The sequence below is a fragment of the Pithys albifrons genome, chromosome 7 (genome assembly GCF_047495875.1).
Source record: "Pithys albifrons albifrons isolate INPA30051 chromosome 7, PitAlb_v1, whole genome shotgun sequence".
Lineage (NCBI taxonomy): Eukaryota > Metazoa > Chordata > Aves > Passeriformes > Thamnophilidae > Pithys > Pithys albifrons.
In genome coordinates this window covers 2,871,275-2,891,895 of record NC_092464.1, presented here as the reverse complement: position 1 = coordinate 2,891,895, position 20,621 = coordinate 2,871,275, and the positions used below count along the sequence as shown (strand labels likewise).

General features: G+C 47.6%; 1 protein-coding gene across 3 annotated transcripts in view; it reads right to left on the bottom strand.

Annotated features, from left to right (window-relative positions):
- The window catches only part of WNT3A (Wnt family member 3A), a 102,675-nt gene that overhangs the window by 36,610 nt on the left and 45,444 nt on the right, over nucleotides 1-20,621 (bottom strand). For all 3 annotated transcript variants that reach the window (XM_071560112.1, XM_071560113.1, XM_071560114.1), the window contains exon 2: nucleotides 12,209-12,450. In XM_071560112.1, coding sequence (XP_071416213.1) covers nucleotides 12,209-12,450 — 242 coding nt within the window. The remainder of the gene's footprint in view (nucleotides 1-12,208; nucleotides 12,451-20,621) is intronic.

Here is a 20,621-nt window from a genome sequence, read left to right as displayed (position 1 = left end):
GACTGAGGAGACTCAGGTGAGCAAAATACAAAGAATATTCTTAATTTCAGATGCTGGGCACAGATTATAATTGGAATCTAAATCCCACCAGAGAACAGAACCTCACATAGACTGGCTGTGCTCCCATTTAGACCTCTCAGGACACATTTCTGTCTTCAAATTCATCTCTCAAGGAATCTAAATCCAGAACACAGTTAGGAAAGGAGGCTGAAGATGCTCTATGAACAGAAACATCTTTCTCCACCAAACCCAACAGCACTAAAATACTTTTTCCACCTTTTATTTCTTCTCTAAGAAAAATCTGTGCAATTTCCTGTTGCAGCATCTTCATGACAGGACTCAACATTTACAACAGGGGAGATGAAGCCACAGATTTGGGTCTTATCTGTTCCAGGAGGGTCTTTAGGTGATACTTTCCTCCCACTTAACCTGGATTTAGGCAGGCTGGAGAGGTCTGGAGATCATGTTATGCCTAAGGCTAGTAAAGAGGGCCAAAAAAATTACCATATAATGAGAAATTGTGTTTTGCTTTATTATTTAGAGTCGAAAATCAGATGGACAATGTGAGAGTCTGAGTGTTTGGGCTGATATTTTATCCTGTTAATGTCAGATTTTTTTTTTTATTTGGGAAGATAAAATCATTCAGCCTCAATAATATAAAAACCACTCAAACATGCCATAAAATATTAAAGGTAGAGCATTCTATGACAGTTTAATGATTTTCTATTTTGGCATAAGATCACATGCAAATTAAAAAGAAATAAAACAGAAAGAAACAGAAAAACCCCTCAAGAAATCCAAACTTAGGCAGGTTTTTTCCCCCTTGAAATTAAAGGGAACCTGCAAAATGTCTCCATTTTGCTGCAGCTTCTTTTTCTGATGGAAAACTGGCCCAGAAAAAAATAAATAAATACATTATTTGACAAGATATAATATCTCCAAGGCTGAAGCCTGCCTAGCCTAAGGGGTCTCCAAGTTTTTTATGGCTCCAGGTGAACAGCAACATCTCCTTGTGCCCTCCCCACCCATTCACACTCCCACAACATCCCTGTGGCAACAGCTTCCCTGGGAAAGCAGCATGATTAGGAAAGGATAAACCATAATTATTAGCTATCATTTAATGTGATTTAGCACCTGGAAATAATGGAGAGGAAATTGTGCCAGATGCTTAGTCAACAAACTGCAGCCTACCAGGAAATGTTCCATGAAGCTTTACTGCCCTGTCGATCAAACCTGAGAGAAACAGTCCTAAACAGGCCAATAAAACTACCTAAATTATGTTGCAAGAGCTGCAGGGCCCTACGTATGACCTACTTTGGTCTCACTCTCTGAGGTGTCCAGTTGGGTCTGTGGTGGGATCCGTGGGAAGTGGAGATGCAGAAGGAGGAGGACCCGCCCCACTGTCCCCAGGGCCAGAAACAGAACTAGAACCTTGTCTCCTTTCTGCCTTGCTCCCCATCACTGGTCCAGGCTGGGTCATGAATGCTTTGTATACTGGTTTTCTTCTCTAGGAAGGGTGAGATGAGTGATAGAATCAGAGAATCATAGAATGGATTGGGTTGGAAAAGACCTCTGAGATCATCAAGTCCAACCCTTGGTCCAACTCCAGTCCCTTTACCAGATCATGGCACTCAGTGCCACGGCCAAGCTCAGCTGAAAAACCTCCAGGGATGGGGAATCCACCCCCTCTCTGGGCAGCCCATTCCAATGCCTGAGCACTCTCTCTGCAAAGAATTTCTCTCTGATCTCCAACTTCAGTTTCCCCTGGCAGAGCTTGAGCCCATCGTGCCCCCTTGTCCTATTGCTGAGTGCCTGGGAGAAGAGACCAACCCCCAGCTGGCCAGAACTTCCCTTCAGGCAGTTCCAGACAGTGCTGAGGTCACCTCTGAGCCTCCTCTTCTCCAGGCTGAACACCCCCAGCTCCCTCAGCCTCTCCCCACAGCACTTGTGCTCCAGTCCCTTCTCCAGCCTCGTTGCTCTTCTCTGGCCCCGCTCCAGCCCCTCAAGATCTTTCCTCAACTGAGGGGCCCAGAACTGAACACAACACTCAAGGTGTGGCCTCCCCAAGGCAGAGTCCAGGGGAAGGGTCACTGCCCTGGGCCTGCTGGCCACGCTAGTTTGGATCCAGGCCAGGATCCCCTTGGCCTTCTTGGCCACCTGGGCACACTGGTGGCTCCTGTTGAGCTTCCTGTCCCTCAGTCCCCCCAGGTCCCTCTGCCTGGCTGCTCTCCAGCCACTCTGTGCCCAGCCTGGAGCGCTGCAGGGGGTTGGGGTGCCCAAAGGGCAGGACCTGGCATGATGAAATGAAAAGTGAAAGACACTCTCCCTTCCTCCAGTCAGGACCTGTGCCCTGCTCCTGAGAGCAGCTCTGCATTTCCCACCATCTGCAGGGCTTTCTGTCTTTCTCTCTGTGCTTTAACAGAATCCTAGAATAGTTTGTGTCGGAAAGGACCTTGAAAATCACCTCATTCCAACCTCTGCCATGGGCAGGGACACCTTCCACTATCCCAGATTGATCCAAGCCCTGTCCAACCTGGCCTGGAACACTTCCAGGGATGGGGCATCCACAACCTCTCTGGCCAACATATTCCAGTGCCTCACCACTCTCTGAGTAAAGAATTTCTTCCTGACACCTGTAGAAATCAAGATCTATAGATGGCTTTGCCATCAGGTTTTAGGATCACCTACAGCCAAAGCTCCAGAGCTCCCCAAGGTTCACCAGGCCACCTTCTACCTCCTTAAAAAGCCTGCCCAAACTTACAAATCTGTAACAGTTTCCTGCAAGCCCTTCCCTAGAGCTTATCCAGACTGTGACATATCCAATCTCTCTTTACTGGCCCACCTTACAGGCAACACTCTGCAAAAGCTTCTCTGTGTACACTGAAGCATGTGGAAGGTGGGCAGAGGACAGTGCACTGTGTCCTTCCCTGCTTCATGTCTTAAAGTCTATTCACAAAGTCCTCAGCTACCTCAGTTTCACCCACTTCATGCTGGTTTTCCAAAAATAGGCCACTTCTGTGCAGCACCCCTGGCAGGAAGTCCCTACCTGTGTCAGCAGGTGCTCTGTGACTTTGTGCCCCCCCAAACCTGCTGTCCTCTTAGTCCTTCTCTGTCCTCTCTGCTCAGCCTCATGTCATTCCCATAGGCACACCATTCACATGCACAAGAGAAATCCAAACACAGCCACACCAATCCTTTCGAACCATTCCCTCTCCTGGTGGCTGATCTCTGCCTCTTTCTTAACCCCAATGGACCTGCTTGGATGATGAGTCCTTCCTTTGAAGGAGGTGCTCCCAGAAAGATGGGAAACAAGGAATGGGAGAGGGTGATCCATCAAGGCATATCATAGAATCACAGAATCACAGAATGGACTGGGTTGAAAGAGACCTCCAAGATCATCAAGTCCAACCCCCAGTGCTTCCTCCTTCAACAGAGCTTAGCAGGGAATGTGCAAATCTATCTCCTGCCAAAAAGTGCCTCGTCTGCCTGTCGTTCCTGCTCTGCTGGAGACATCCCCATTCCCCTGCTCTGCCATCCCACTACAGGAAGGAACATGCAGTGCATCTTTATATGCCCTGTTTTCCGTTTTACTGCCCTGTCACATCTGCTCGGGGAGGGACAGGAGGAAATTCTCTGCTTGTTACACAGGAATCCAACCAGATGATCCCACAGCCCCTCCTGGCCTTAAAATCCCCGCGTCTATTCAGCCCTGCCAGCTCATAGAGCATCTCACAGGGAAGAAAAGCCACATTCACAGCCTTGGATCCCGCTTTGTCAGAAGACTTTGCTTGTCTGCGCTGTTCGGTGCAGAGAAGTGCGGGAAGACCCGTTATCTCCTCAGCTCACCGAGAGGACGGAGCATCCCGGCTCAGGAGCATCCCAAAGCAAAACCCCACGGAGGGGACGGTGCACCCCGGCTCAGGATGCATCCCAAAGCAAACCCCACCGTGTCCCCCTTCCCCCCCAGCGCCCGGGTGAAGGCGACCAAGCCCCCGCCGTCCCGTTTCCCTCCTTGGCTCCCGTCCATGCGTGTGTGTTTGTGCCTCCTGTTGTGCGCCAAGGGCCCGTTTGGGGCTGGGATTCTCCCGGGACAAAGGGATGCTAATCAGCTCCCTCTACTGTTCCCTTTTGTCTAGGACCAGCTCCCACGCTTGGACTTGGCACTCTTGGGATGCGGCAGAGGGAGCTCCTTGTTGCAACCATCCTGAGCGCAGTTTGGGGAATGCAATGCACCCAGCGGGGAAAGGGGAAGAAGGGGAGGGGAAGGGGGAGAAGGAAATAAATCCATAACTCCGCACAGCCCCGCTCCCTGCCAGCCCAAAGCGTTGTGCCCAAGGCAGAAGTTTCCAGCGCCTCCCGCCGCCGGGAGAGACGCCACCGGTTTTGTAGTCACGGGCTGTCTTGTTCCTTCTCCCCTCCCTGATCCCTCGTCTCATGTTTTAGTCGCCACGAAAAAAAAAAAGAAGCATGTCAGGGTTGACAGATGAGGGTTGGTGCAGTGGGAGGTGGAGGGAGCACAGGATCGGCTCTTGGAATTGCTGCCATTTCCTTCTCCCTATCGCTCCTCTCCCGGCTTTGCAGCCTGTGCCTGGGTGGCGGCTGTTTACGGCTGTTTACACGGGCTGTCTCAGCTCCAGAGGCACAGGAGCCAGATCGTTATCCCGGGATCGCCTTGCAGGTAGGGAGGTGATGAGGTCAGAGCCTCTAAGAAACCCCCAAAACAGCTGAGCCCACGGAACTCTGGCTGCACTGAGGATGGAGAGGGAAATACATCCACAAGTGATGTTGACCACAGTCTCGTGGGTGCCATCCCTGCCCAGGGCTTGTCCTTGAGCACCTCTAAAGTCACAAGAGGCTGAAGTGACCCCTCTGATGGTCACCTGGCCCTCCCTGGCTCCAGCAGTAAGAGAAGGAGCTTCTCAGCCACCCCACTGGTATCCTGACCCCAAAGCTGAGGGGTAACACCTTGACACAGTTCCTTGGCATCTCTGTTTGCTGCCTTGCAACTCCAGCTCCTGCCAAGACTCAGTGGAAGCTGCTCATCTCCCAGCACGACCTCGGCTGCAAACCAGGAATGTGGCTACAGCTCATCTAGACCTCCCCAAACCCCTTGTCCCCTCCAGTGCTGCTGCCTGTGCTGAGTTATCTCCATAAACCTCAGTTCAGGAATGCTGAATGCGGGTGAATATGGGCTGGAACACGGACTCAGGCAGTGCTGATGTGCAGTGATCCCCAGCTCCAAGCTCAATTTCCACAGACACTAAACACAGCTGATGCTCCTGTCCTGAGCCAGGACCTGCCAGTCTTCACCTCAGCAGCACTGGCAAACCTCTGACCTGCAGTGGTTTTATGCCTCTTGACGGCTGAGCAGAGCTTGCATAGTCCCATTTTCAATCCTGATCCTTCCAGTTTCCTTCCCCGTAGTTCCAGGGTAGAGTTTGTAGATCTCCGTTGTTGATACCAGGGCAGCTGCCCAAATTGCCATTAGCGGAGAGGTAGACGGGGTGTGGTTGGAAATCAGATCCTCTTGGGAAGAGTTTCATGAGAGAGCAGAGAGTACCTCCTACATGTAACTAACCTCCTGGATGGATCAGTATCTTGTGGCTTTCTGCTCATGCCTTACTTTATTGCAGAAGTGGAGAAGTCTGATCTAGAGCAGGGAAAGGAGGGGGGAACATCTGGCACGAAGACAGCTGAGATGCCAGAATGCCACCAGGAAAATATGATGAGGTCTGCTAAACATATTAATTTTAAATCCTTATGAGATGTTATTATGCCCTAAATAGCAAGGCACTGCCTGCATTCAGTGGGCCAGGAGGTCCTTTTCAGTGCCTTGTTGTTCCATGATTAAAATGGCCTCTCCAACTATGACTGGATGTCAGGATTGCTTTCCAACAGGAGAAAGATGAGGGGTGGGACCTCTTTGCCCCCAAAGTGGGCCCCTGAGGAGTACACATGGAAGTCTGAGCCTGTAGCCCCAGGCTCCCTCTATAGTCAATGGGGAGAAATAAACATCTGGGTATGATTCATGTTATCCTGAGATAGGTGTCTCAGATAGGTCAGATGAATTGCTCCCTGGAGATGCTGATTGCTCTCCACTGACTACAAAGGGAGCCTGGGGTGACTAGCTCAGACTTCGACATCTAACTTTGGAAGATGAGATCAGGCCTATCAGAGAGCCTGTGGAGAGATATTGTTATGACATAGCAAGAAAAAAATACAGAGGAGACTCGAGTCTCCGAGGGATTATAACTGAATTTTAAAGTCTTGCTCCATTCTTTTCTGGGGAAAAACTCAAGTGGGTTTCACTAGACACAAGATGAGCTTTCTCATCAACCTCATCCACAGTGGCCACAGGGACAAGAGTCAACCCTTAAACATATTCTTGACAGACACAATACATGGGGCTTATCCCCAGAAAGTCCAGAGTCCAAAATCAGTCTTACTTCAAAATAAGCCAAGTCCAAAATCAGCCCAGCTGCAAAGGCAACAGTGCCCACCATTCCACACGAAACTGGATGTGATTTGAATGCCACATCTCTCACGAGTCAGACAAATGCCTGCTCTGCCCTTCATGCAGTCCCTGGGAGCAAGAGTCTTCTCATCAAGAGCCGGTCTCCCTGGATTCCCCCAGTGATTGATGGAGAGATGTAGAAACTTCAGGGTGTGAATAATTTAATCCTAACTGTCTAGAATCCAGCAGATGAATCATGCCCTGGAGGACCCCAGCAAGACATGGAACTCCTTCGACCTGTCTTGCTGTCTGGCAGAATGGACCCAAACTTTTTGCTGACCCACTGCTCTTCTACTGGTCCCAGCTTTAATTTTTTAGGAAGTCTGAGGAGCAAAGAAAATGGTCAGTTCTGGAAGAGCTTTCCTGAATCTCGCAAAGGAAAACAGAGTGACTGGTTGTCAACACCAGAGCAGTGCAGAAGACTTGTAAAAGAGGAGGCTGTCTATCTCTTGGTGATATGTCAAGGCAAGATGTCCCTTGGGAAGAGATGTTGTAGTCAAATTCAGATTTTGGTTTCATTCCAGAAGTCTGGAGGGGAAATTCTCCAGTCTGCATCATGCAAGAAGTCTGCTTGGATAATCTGACAGTCCTGTCAGGCCATAAACATTCATTATGTGCTCTGCTGTGGGAAGGAATGAGGCAGCTGAGATCCAGAGGTCTCAGATCTCACTGTTGCTTCTACCCTTTTCCATTGACAAGTGACCTTCAAAGGGATTATTTGCTGTCATTTCCTGAAGGACACTGTCATATTTATAAGACAATGTCATCTACAAGGATGAGGGAAGATAATAGTAAATGTTTGGGTTTCATGGTCTCTTTGGATAATATGATAGGGAGACACCATCCCATTCCATCCCACCTGGATGTGAGATGGGAATGCTGGAAGGAAGACACCGACCCAGTTTAATAACGAATGGAATGGTGTTGAATATCCCATATTTCGCTCCATGCTCATCCTGCTAACTGCACAAACAGAAGCTGCACCAAAAAGAGCATCTCTTTGCTGGACAGGGACAGGATTAACCCCAGGGGGGCACGAGCAGGGGGTCACCACCCCGCTTTTGTGACTCTCCACACTTGCCTTCTTGCAGGGCTGTTTCCGGATGGAATTTATGCCTCTGCGCCCCTGCATCACCCACCAGGCTCTCATTTGTCCGCTGGGGAGGTTGATTTGTGTCCTCAGAGGGCACATCCGATGGGTGCAGACACTTGACAGAGCGCTGAGGGACACAAACCCCCGCCCTGGGCTCATTCAAGCCCCACCAAGAGCCGGCAAACACCCTCCCGACGCACCGAAAGGGCCGGAGCAGCTTCCCAAGGCTGCACGAGTGTTAAGGACTAATAAACAAGCCCCGTCCACCAAAGCTGAAAGAATCTGAACCCTCCCCAACAAAGCATTTAATCCAGTTTGGCATCACCTTTGACATTATTAGGGATCGCAGTGACCCTAATCCAATCAGATTGATTAACTAAAGCGGAGACCCCATAAGCTGACCCCCCTCTGGCCTCTGCTATTTAGTCCTGCCCGAACAGTGGGAGAGTCGTGCCGTATTTACACCACAATGGGGCCGCGCTGAGAACCTGTTTCATTACAGAGCGACTTAAACTCCCATTACTCCATCAATGTATCATTCTTCAATAGTTCATTAAAAGCTGCTCCTCCACAATAACTATTAACCATTTCTCAGCCCAGCTGGCAGGTTTAAAGCCCTGGCCAGTCTTCAGCAGAAGGAGGTGGGAGTGAGTGAAAGAAATAGATAGACAAGGGCTCCCTTTTTAAATTTAAACAAACCGGGGGCTTAAATAGTTTGAGGTAATTTACTTTTATTGAATGGGGGGGAGGAGAGGGAGGAAACTTTTATTTTGACTTAATTATGTGCTGAGGTCCTTTAAAGAGACAGGGCCATGATAAGCTTTTATTGTATTACTTCTCTGAAGGTTGGTTCATATTTCTGCCCAGAAGAGTTTCAAAGAGAGCTCACAGAGTGTTGAGAGACTCTAAAATGCATCACAACTTATCAACAGCTTTTTCAGTCCACAAGAGCTGAAACAAAGTTAAAAATCACCATTCCCAGTATATGGCACTGAAGTTTGAGGTGGGAAATGCCTGTTAGGATGTTCCCTTTCTATTGTCAGTGATGGTGTGTCCCTCTCCTACATCTTCCAAAGGTTTGTCCTGTGTATTTTTAGAGGCAACTCAAAAGTCCTCCCTTGGCCTTGGTAAAGTGAAAGATGCAACAACTCCCTACAAGCTGCCAAACCTCTCAGGTGGGTGGCTGAGCTTGAGCTGTGTCTGAGGTGATCACTTGAGGTCATGTGGCTATGGCCATGTTTTTCTCCATTTCAGACAATACAGGTGAAGAAATACATAAGAACAACTTTTTCCCCTTTAGAAATTACTGTTAGAAAAGTTCAAGTGAAGGGTCTTTCATCAGTCCAGAAGATGAAATTTGAACTTCTGGGATACTAAAGATTACATGAACTGTAGCCTCTTCTGTATGACTGATGAGGAGATGGGCAGGTTTAGGTAGAGAGAAGAAAATTAGACTCAATTCTTCCTCTGTACAGGCATCCTGTTCTTTGCATTCCCGACAGTCTAAGCTACCCAAGACACCTATTCCCAGGGATTTGCAAGGAAGACCCAACAGTGGCATCTATCTGAATGTTTTCCATGAAGCTGCACAGCTCTCAGGATCACAAAGGAGGAGAATAAACCCTCACCTGTGCTAATTCCTGACTCATTCCCTGTGCAGGTAGCACAGCAGAGCAAGGAAGGTGACTCTGTTCCCTTTGGATAGAACCACAGAATGGAAGAATCCCAGAATGGTCTGGCTTGGAAAGGATCTTAAAAAGATCATCTAGTCATGCCATCATCTAGTCATGTCATGCCATGCCATGAACAGGGACACCTTCCACTAGACCAGGTTGCTCCAAGCCCCATCCAACCTGGCCTGAAACACTTCCAGGAATAGGGAGTTTACAACCTTTCTGGGCTACCTGAATAGGGAACATTTGTTCCACAGCCAAGGACCTGCAAAAAGAGTAGTCAAATAGCTGGGTGGGATGGGAGATTTCTGCTCTCCACATGTCCTGAGGGATACACAAAGCTAGAGGGACGTAGGGCCAAGCCTGTCAAGTGTTGCCTTCAAACAGCAGCAGATCAGGATCCCCTGAATGTCTCTGATCCCTGAGCTCAGCTCAGCAATGCCCTTCCTGCTTAATATGTGATTCATTAGACCTGGCTAAAAAAAAATAAAAATACATAAATACAGTCTTAGCTAAAACACATGAGATTTTTTCCCCATAAAGAAGGACCATGGGGAAAAGAATCTGGTTTTAGATGAGATCTCAGAATATGGCCCTTAAAGGACCAGAGCCTGGTGACAGTTTGGCACTGCTGAATCACAGCTCAAGCCTGGTCCTGAATGAGCAATGAGACACCACAGCAGCGAGGGCAGCCCAGCCAGCCAAGCAACCTCAGCGAGATTTGGGCCTAGAAAGGATTTCCTGGAGGCATTAAAATCGGTCCTTTTCAAAGAAAGAAGTGCAGATAGTCCTGTGAGGCCATGGGGAGATGCTTTAGGAGCTGCACTGGTGTGTGCTGAGGGAGGATTGGATCCCCTCTGACTCACTCAAAGGAGAAGCTGCACTTGGATCTTGGGTGGCTTAAAATCCAAGCTGCAAAATAGAGTTTCCTTGCTGGCTTTCTTTCTCTCCTTTACTCCTTCTCTCTTTCTGGGTAGGAGCTCAAATATGTTCCTACCCTGGGGGATCTGCCGCTCAAGAATGTGACTGAGCTGTTTTTTTTCTTCCCTCTCCTGTTGTAGGTGAAGCAAAACTGAAGGGTGGTTTGATTCTCCCTCAAGGAACAACATTCTTCAGTTATGAAATAGTCTCAGTCTCCTTTCCCTCCCGGAGCAAAGCTACTGAAATCTTCCAGTCTCAGGGAGGGACAGACCCTTCGTGTCGACACCGTTGTGAGATAAGAGAGTTTGGCAGCTGGTGGGATTGGGGTTCCTTTGGTCAGCAAGGAGGTGAGGACCTCTCTCCTCATGCACAGGTATTGTTGCTACAGGAGATGTGGGGTGTCTAATCCGAGACTGTCTGGAGCATGAGGGGCTCCACCTTGCCCAGAGAGGTCATGGACTCCCCATCCCTGGAAGTGCCCAAGGCTATGATGGACAGGGCTCGGAGCAACTTGGGATAGTGGAAGGTATCTCTGCCCATGGTCCCTTCCAACCCAAACCAGTCTGTGATTCTGTGTGTCCCTGAGGACATCCAGCTGTGTGACAAGGCACGTTGGGTTATCTGGAATCACTTCCTGCCTGTGCCCAGTGGATGTTCTTGGACAAGTCATGCTGTCTATGGGAAAAATATTCATTTGGGCTGTTCTGGCCTAAATCAATTATAGGGGTGAAGCACCCAGGGCAGTGCTTTAATGGCATGAAAAATGTTGTGGTATGAGGCTTTCAGGTGGGCTTGAATGCCCCACCCTGGGGGTCTTACAGAGGGTTGTTTTGGGATGGTCTCTCCCTGCTAAACCCAGATAGTGACCCCAGAATTAATCAGAGTCATAGAAGGGTTTGGATTGGAAGGGAACTTGGAAGGGAACTTGGAAAGAAGAGAACTTGGAAGGAAGGAAGGAAGGGAAGAAAAGGGAAAGGCAGAGCTTAAACCAGACTTAGAGAGACCAGCAGGAACATGCTGGACTTTAGAAGACATAGAAGAAGGGCAAAGAAGGATAAAACAGCTCTCAGAGCCTGAAAAAGGCTCCTACCAACTTAAAAGGGAAAAGACCAGATATTTAGACTTAACCTGGGGCTTAAATCTCACAGCACCCAACTTCTTAGGGTGAAACATTTCTAAGAGTTTCCACTTCTATCGATGGGCCCAGAAATATTTGCCTGAATTTGCACCCTAATTTGTCTTAATTTGCCACATTCATAACCAGTGAGAGCAGAACCATAAACTGATGGTGACTTCCCCAGGCCTTTGATCTTCACTGTATTCCATTCCAGAACCAAACCTGATGTTTCTGATAAGCTCAGTCCCCAGGAACCACCCCCAACAGCCCAGCATTGCCCCTGTACCATCTTCTAGAGAGCTGAAAACACAGCGTGAAATGCCAAGGGGTCAGAAAAGGAACCAGATGTCCAGCTTGGCCACTGCCAACACAATAATCCTTTGGGTTCCTTCTAAGGGGCAGAAGATCATGAAATAATTCATATTGAAAGGGGCACTGGGAGGTCTCTAGTCCAACCTTCTGCTCCAAGAAGGGTCAGAACTGACCCTGCTCTCTGTGGGCAGTTCCCACTGCTCTGGGTCACTTGTACAGTCCCAGGAGAGGTTTGAGGTAGAAATAGTGGTCACCTGTGAGTGGGTGTTGGCTGTACAATGGAGGTGGTGGGTGACCACCCTCCTGACATTGGGGAGGCCCCCAGGTTCTTGCTATCCCTATGAGAACCACCTTCTTGTCCCTACACAAGACCTTCTGGATCAGGTTTGAAGTGCTTGAATGGCCTCCTGGGCCAACAAACTTTTCCCTGCCTGCATCACACATCTTTCTCCAGCTCAAGCCCTGTCCCCTGCAGCCCATTTTACACAACATTTTTCAGAAGGAAACGAGTTCCCAGCAGGTCTCTCCGGGTCTCTGCTGCTGCTCCACCACGGATGCTGCTGTTCCCAAACACCCACCTTTATCCAGCACGGGGCCAAAGATGGCCAAGCTGTCATTGACTGTGGTGCAGTTCCACCTCCTCCCTCGAAACTGGTGCTGGCATTCCTGGATCCCAATCTTCACACCTTCTGCCACGCTGGGCATGATCTCCACGTAGTTCCGACAGAAGCGCAGCTGCTTCGGCACCAGGCCCGGGATGCTCCCACAGAGGATGGGCTGAGTGCCCAGGGAGGAATATTGGTGCCCAATTGCCAAGGACCTGGGTGAAAAAAAAACAAGGAGAAAGAGATGCTGTCAGTCAGGTTGGCTTTCAGCTTGTTACTTAATTTCCAAGAATGGGGATAGAAAGTCAAAATTTTCAGTTCTGCTGCATTTCCCTCATCCTAAAACATCATTTTTACTCTCATCCCTCCCCCAAAAAACATCATCCCTCTCTCCTGAAGTTCCCTACAGGCCCAACATGGAAAGAAACTCTGCTTTTAATATCCTCCTTCCCTTTTCTTCATCCTCTCAAAGCCTTAACCCATCATTGTGCTGCTTCTTCCCAAAGATGCTCAGCTCATACAGTTTCCTTTGCAAGCAGGAGCTCAACCCCCTGTTTCTTTCTTTGAGTTCCAAGCACACCCATATAAGATGTTTTAGAGGAAATTCTGGCAGCTGAGGAAGCTTTGGGAACAGCCACTCACTTTCAGAGCTACACAAATGAGTAACACCAGCAGGAGAAGTCATCAGTCTTTGGAAGGGGAACACCAGAAATTCAGGAAGGGGAACACCATCATTCTGTGGTGCTTTGGTTAAAGTGAGGAGGGTGAAATTAAAGCCAAAACAAAACAACAGCAACCAAAACAAAAATGCCCCCAATTAAACTTGAGTGCAAATTATCTTCTCTGCCCAATGGAAGTCTTGAAGGAGTGTCCATGAACCATGATGTTGGTGAAGCCTTGGAGACAAACAAGTCAGCTCCTCAGAGAGATCAGCAGATATGTAGCTAATTAGATAGATTTTTAAAGTGTTTTTATTGGTGCTTCTAATAATAACCCTGATTACTAAAACTGAAGGGATTTTTAGATCATGAGTTCCTTTGCTTCTAATTAAATCTCTTGATTGTCTTTTCTGCCCTGAATTCATGACAAAGAGGAACCTGCCTGGGCAGTGTGTATTTCTGTTTACATTCATTTTTGCCCTGTGGTTTTCATTTGGGAACAGCTTGGTGTGTTTGGATTATCAACAGGACCATCAGGGAATGTGCCTTCCCTCTCCTCTGCTCTGACTAAATAAAAACACAAGAATTCCATCAGTGCTGAAGTTCAGATGAAAATTAGCTTGACTTCAGCACTTCCCTAGGCTGGGATAAAAGTTGTTTTGAAGGGTCTGCTCTTCTCATGGGAGAAGGGTCCTGGCAGGACATTAACTCTTTTTCTAGTGGGGACCTGCTCAAGAGGGGACAGAAGTGAAAAGGAGGTGAACATTCACCTGCTCAGAGGTCACATCTCAATGGCTTTGTTAACTGTGGACTGAAGCTTTAATTGATCAGTCCTTTTCAGGTGGGACATCCATTTCTGGATCCCAAATGTCTCCAGGTCAGTCTAAAGCAAAATAATCAGCTCAGCCAAGAGTGTGCCCTCCAGTAAATGCACTTTAGGTAGATAAAGTAGGAGGTGCCTGGGGAAGCAAAGGATTTCCAGCTGGTTTCCTAAGCTTAGATGCCTCTTTCAGCCTCTGCTGAACTTCTGGGAGATGATCAGTGACCCTGAGATGAGCTCAGTTGGTTAAAACTTGGTTGTATAATGCCAAGGTCATGGGTTCAATCCCCTGTGTGGGCCACTGACTTAAGAGTTGGACTCGATGATCCTTGTGGGTCCCTTCCAACTCTGAATAGTCTGTGATCTGTGAACATTAGAATCATAGAATCCTAGAATTGATTGGGTTGGAAAAGACCTCCAACCCAATCAAGATCATCAAGTCCAACCCTTGGTCCAACTCCAGTCCCTTTACCAGATCATGGCACTCAGTGCCACGGCCAAGCTCAGATGGTTCTTCCTCCCCTAAGGAGGGAAAATGAGACAAATAGAATGATCTTCCCTCTGGAAGTTTCCCTGTCTTTCCATTGCACTAAAGAGGGGGGAAGGCAGCTCACCTTGACCAGGTGTTCACGTCACCCACCTCCTGATGTCTGTGGCATGGACTTCTCCAGCTGATCTCCCCACCCCATCCTGCTTTTGTAATCAGCCAGTGCACAGACACAGACACTTCCACGTCACGGTTCCTCTGCCCATTCCAGAGGTTTGCTCTGGGCTCAGGTGAGTCATGGCCTTGCCTCCACTGGCTGTGTTGGCCAGACTGTCAGGACAGCCTGGGTGACTGGCTGAGTGGGGTATGTCTGCACTGTGAGAGCCTCCAGATGAATCATGCCATGATGCCTAAAGACTGGGATGGCCAAGTTCCTTGGAAAAGTCACACTCAGGAAAACTATGTAGAAGTCCATGCAAAGACCTCAGGTGTAGGAAGGAGACAAATTCCTGCAGAAACCTGAGGGAACCCACAGGAGAAGACCAAGGAAAGGACTCATTAAACTGATTTTCCCTATATAAGTGGCTTGATATGGGGTTTTTTGAGCTTTAGATTAATTCAGGGTACAACTACTGGCAGAAAAACATCATGAAATGAAGTCTCTGCCAAGTGTACTTTTTTTTTTATTTTATACAAAACACAGGACTACAGTTTGTGGACTAAAGACACCTTCTAAAATGCTATTTCAAACCTCAGAGGACTCCTTGAGTGTGTTGCCTCTGTGGCCTTGTTGGGAATGGAGTTTTAGGGTGCCACATACCCAAATCTCACTCCACTGAACCCCCCAGGGACTGGAGGTATTCACAGGTGCCAACTTTAGGATCAGGAGTTAGGTGGTCCTATCTCTGTAGCCAATGTGGAGAGATCCCTTCAATGAAGTGTCCAGACAAGAGCACTAATTTAGTTGCTCTGACTCATCCTCAGAGAACAGTCCATTGACTACAGAGTCCAGAATGTGGAGACTTTCCAGTGTTTTAAGTTAACTTTGCTGGAAACATCTGTGGAGTTTGTTCCCACATCAACCAGTCACCAACATCCTTCCCAAAGCTTTCAAAAGCCCCTTATCCAGTCCCCAATAAAGATAAATATCCACTGAGACAGAATCAACCTCTTGCAGGCTCCATCCATCCTGCTGTGAAGGCAGGAGGACTTTTTTGAGCTCCTTCAGTAGGAACTGGAGGAAGTTTCAGGATTGCAGCCTCATAAACTTAAATCATGTGAACAGCCAAACTCGTTTCTGTCTCTGGGTTTGTTTTTTTGGTGGTTACTACACTGGGAGAATGAAAATACCAGTCATAGGAAGAGGAGTTTATAGGTTGGTGCCCTCAACTATTCGTTTCCGTTGCTGGGAAGATCATCTAAGATTAAAAAAAAAAAAAAACAAAAAAATAAAACCATGGAGAAATACCTCTAATTGCTTTTTCACACTGCTCCCTTCTCAGTGCAGGAGGGAAACAGTCACACCTTGCTTTGATCTGTGTTACAGTCTGGGAAGTTTAATCTGCAAAAGACAATCTTGTTCTCAAGGTGTCATCAGGCCCTGAGAGGGTGTCATGAAAATTTGGCATCTCATGGAGGAGTGTGCAGCCACTTGACTTCCAGCTGAAGGCACAGGGTGGAATCTCAACACATCTCTCCACGAGCAGTGGCTCTGCTGCTCACCAGGGCTGAGCACAGGCCTCCTCCTGGCTCAGCTGCTCACTCTGGGCTGTGATAACATCTATCCGAGCACCCTCTTCTGGTTTCTGCTTTGCTTCCAAGTGTAAACACTTTCTCCCTCTCTGAAGACAATTTGTCTTTTGGAGAACTCAGTTCTTTCAGCTCCCTGTCATTATTATTGATCACCAGGTATGAACCTTATGAAACTTCCAACCTTCTCCTCCACCCAAAAAAACCCCAACAACAACTCAACAACCAAAACCTTTAGAAAAGATTGGGAAAGTCTACAAAGATCAGAATCTCATTTCAGTGTTACTCAACTCTCCAGTAGCTCCCATCATTCATTTTTTTCTGTTTCCAGTGATTAAACCTGTAATTTGCATTTTTCCACTCTCCTTCTCAAGTATCCCCTGAATGTGGGTCATTTTGGGAATGTGATGTCGAGAAATGGGTCGAGTGTGGTCTAACCAGGTATCACCTTCAAATTCCTTGAGCACCAACACTTGCTGAATGCATTGATACCAACCTCTTCTTTTCCCCTGGAGAATTCCTGCAGCAGGAATTCTACAAACACACTCACGGCCAGAACAGGCACAGCTCAAGTCTGAACCAAGGGAAGGGGTCAAAGAGCTGTTCCTTTCAAACCAATTAGGTTTTTTCTTCCCATTAGCACAGGAGGAGCCATGAAAACACTATTTTGTACATCCACAGCCAAAGTTCTTGGCTTATCTTTAAGCCTTGCATGCCCTGAAGTGCTTAATTCAACCTCCAGTGTGCATTTTTCTTTGCCAACACACCTAGAGAGCTCTTCATTCCCCTTATCTCAGTCTATCTGCTCCTTCAGCAGAGCCGTTGTAAATAAGAACCTGGCCACCTTCTTCATAAATTACATGTCCCCTCCCTCCTGGAATGGATCCCCCAGCCAGGTTAGGAGGGAGAAATATGCAGGAAATGCCTGCTCAGAGCTTTTTCAGAAAAAGAAAAGCCTTCAGTCCTGGATGACCTTGGTGTTCAGCACCACCCCACCGATTTTTGAAGGTCACCACCTTCTCGGCACGGTGGTCAGAAGTCCTTGACGCATCAGGAGCAGCATGCAGGGCATCAAACACCTGCTTCTTCCTGAGTTCTGCTGCTCTTGAACTCTGTAGGAGCTCTGTTTTGAGAACTTCCTCAGTGGACATCCTCCTGGAGTCCCCAACACAAGTTAAATAACTTCATCTATTAGTTTTGTGGGATTATTTACAATTTATTAACATTGTAACTTGCCTAATGACCCAGGATAAGACCCAGGGAGACCTTTAATCCTCACCAAACACTGGGAGATGAGAAACAACAGTGACTTTTCTCCTCCTTTGGTCTTACACAGGTGCAAGGTGGCAGCCAGCCCTGCTAAGGAGTTACATCAAAGGATGTCCATGTTCTCTTGGAGGTGCCTCAAGGGCCTCTCCCTCTGGATGGGATCCCCTAACAGCAGGATGTCACACCATCTCCAAATCCTTCCTTATGATCCATTCAGCTTTCCAGAGGTTCAGCTCACCCTCTGCTCCCTTCTCACTCATTTTGGCCACCTCTCTGTGGTGCCACATCCCTTGGGAGATGAAGCTCAGCCACACAATGACAGAGGGGACGAGTTGTTTGGAGTGGTCTGTTTAAAAAGATGCATTTTCACAACATGCCTGTGGTGTCATGACCCTAAAACATTGATATTAAGAAGGGGGATGGAGGAGTCTCCATGGGCTGGGACAAGGTACAAGGAAAATACATCCAGGGTTGGGTCACATCTCCTGGTATTAGGCCAGAGGAGCTCACAGGGAAGCAGGTGAGGACTGGGCAGCCTTTAATCCATCCTAAAACACCCCATTTAAACCCTCGGTGGTGCCCATGGGCTGCTCAGGTCCACCAGCATCAACTTCAGGTATCTGAGGCTGCCTAAAAACACATTTTAGGGAAAACTGAGCACCTAGAAAGAAATAAAATTTCCAAAATATGGAGACTGCCAAGAATGGCCAATGGCACCTGAATGCCAAGAGGCTCCTGGAATAGGTTTCTGTCCCCACAAAGCCTCAGCACACGGGGCTGACACACAGCACAGGTGAACTGTGGTACCCTCCTAACATGGACAACCAGAGCTGGGAAGGATATCCCAGAGGTGGAGACCAAGGGCAGGACACTCTGATAGCAAACATCAGGTCTCCATGAAACTCTGCTGTAGAGTCACAGGAAGGACATGGAGCTGTTGGAGCGTGTCCAAAGGAGGAACACCAAGCTGGTCAAAGGGATGGAGCAGCTCTGCTGTGAGGAAAGGTGAGAGAATTGGGATTGTTCAGCCTGGAGAAGAAAAGGGTTTGGAGTGACCTAATTGTGGCCTTCCAGAACATAAAGGAGCTACAAAAAAGATGGAGAGAGACTATTTCTAATCACCTGGAGGGACAGGACAAGGGGGAATGGCTTCAAATGGAAAGAGAGCAGGTTTAGATTAAATTCTAGGAAGAAATTCTTCCCTGTGAGGGTGGGCAGGCCCTGGCACAGGTGCCCAGAGAAGCTGTGGCTGCCCCATCCCTGGAAGTATCCAAGGGAAGGTTGGATTGGGCTTGGAGCAGCCTGGAATAGTGGAAGTTGTCCCTGCCCATGGCAGGGGGTGGCACTGGATAATTTTGAAGGTCCCTTCCAACCCAATCTATTCTGGAATTCTGTAACTTGATGACTTGAACCCCCAGTCCAGGGGCCAGGTGGGAGTTCAGGCAGAAAAATATAACCCTTCTTCTTTCACTTAATGACATTGTTTTGCACAACAAAACACCAATATTCAAGCACATATTGTGATTATTTCTCTGTTTTCTGTGAAAACAAAACCCAGAGAAATTTTAGAATGAAAAGAAAAGAAGTGGAACTTGTCCCACCCCATCATTTTAAGAGGAAAAGGAAATAATTCTACTAACTAATGCCTGTCCTGGATGGAATTGATTTCCTTCTATGATACTAAAACTCTCCCATACCAAAGGAACTACAAAATGTGGACAATAATGACACTTTTAATTCATGTTTTAACTTAAACCTTTGAAAACTACCTTGGCACAGTTTAGCAAAATATGGTTAGCTCTAGAAAACATGAATCAAGTAACTGATTCTCAAGAAAAATTTGTGGTTTGAATTTTGAGATTTTTTTTTTTTGTTATCACAGAATCACACACAGACTGTTCTGAGTTGGAAGGGACCCACAAGGATCATTGAGTCCAACTCTTCAGTCAATGGCCCACAGAGGGGATTGAACCCATGACCTTGGGCATTATTACAACCAAGTTTTAACCAACTGAGCTGTGTGTTGCCCACTAATAATCAAACCTAGGCCTAAGCAGGGCCATATTTTAATTCAGAAATTATGAGTGTCTCCAACAGTGATTGCAGAGGGGTCTTCAGCTTTTGGTCTCTGAGCATCTACCTGGCTGTGGACACTCCATTCCCAAGAGGTTCACAAAGAGAACTAAGAAATCTAACCCTGTTAGACAGAAGAAATTCACTGTGCAGGTGTCTGTCCTTCCACAATTTTTCCCTTCCAGCCCAGAAAGCAAAAAAGACTGGAACCTACTGGATTAACTGTTCTTGTTAGACACCTCTTTGTTCATCCTAAAGCACAGCACAAGGGCTGTATTTAAATCCTTTTTTTCTCTTCTAGCCCAGAAAGTATGTGCCTAATTTTGTGGCTGGGTCTGATCCTGCAAAGACACAGGTAACTTTTCTCCTATAATAATTCCCTCACCCTTGCCCTGTATTAATAATGATGGTGGTGGTGATGATGATGATGATGCAGTTGGATTTCTCTGGCACCTTCCATCAGAGGATCTGGGAGCGTGGGACTCAGCTCACCCGACTCTGACCATTTCAAAGTGGAGCATCCTGGCCAAGTTCTCTGTCTCCTGCAGTCCAGGGAGCAAGATCAGCATCTCCAGAGGGCAACTCTGCCCATCCTGGGAGAGATGTCCCAGATAGGTGGGTTGAATCACTGCAGATGCCTGGGAGGCACCACTGGCTGGGCAAAAATGATGAGCATAAACTGGACACTTTTTTCATGTAAGATAAAGGCAGAAATCAGGAATTCCACTTTTTTTTTTTCTGAATCTCAGAAATCCCTGGAGAGCTGTAAGAGGGGGCCAAGGGAAGGCTTTGCTGAGAGGGCAGCTGTCTCTAAGGTGGACCACTGCAGCTTGTTTATAGTAGTTTGAGTGTGGATTTGAGAAACAACACACTCAATGGCAACTTCAAGTGGATGCTAAGAAAGCAAAATGTAATTATGTGAGCTGAGGTTTGGCCAGGACAGTGAATTCCCACAGGAACTGAGGCACCGACCACAACACTCAGCACCTTCCACTAAGTGCAAGAGACTTTGTCTTCCCTAAGGATCTACAGAACAGAACAGAAGAGGAGAGAATACAAGTATTAACAACCCTGTTCCTTGGAAAAACTCTTTGGAACTCTTTAATTACCTAAGGCAATTAACTCCTTTGCTCTACCTGTCATCTGAAAAACAACCCATCCAGCAGAATAATGGCCCCTCAAACCATGTTTTCAAACCCGGATCCAGGTCACAGTGACCCTGATGTTGTTTCCACACCACATCCCACATCTGGGGCTTGTCCCTGGAGGTCTCCCTGCTTGGGATCCACCTCCTTCCAGCCCCATTTATCTTGTGAGACGTGCCAGGAT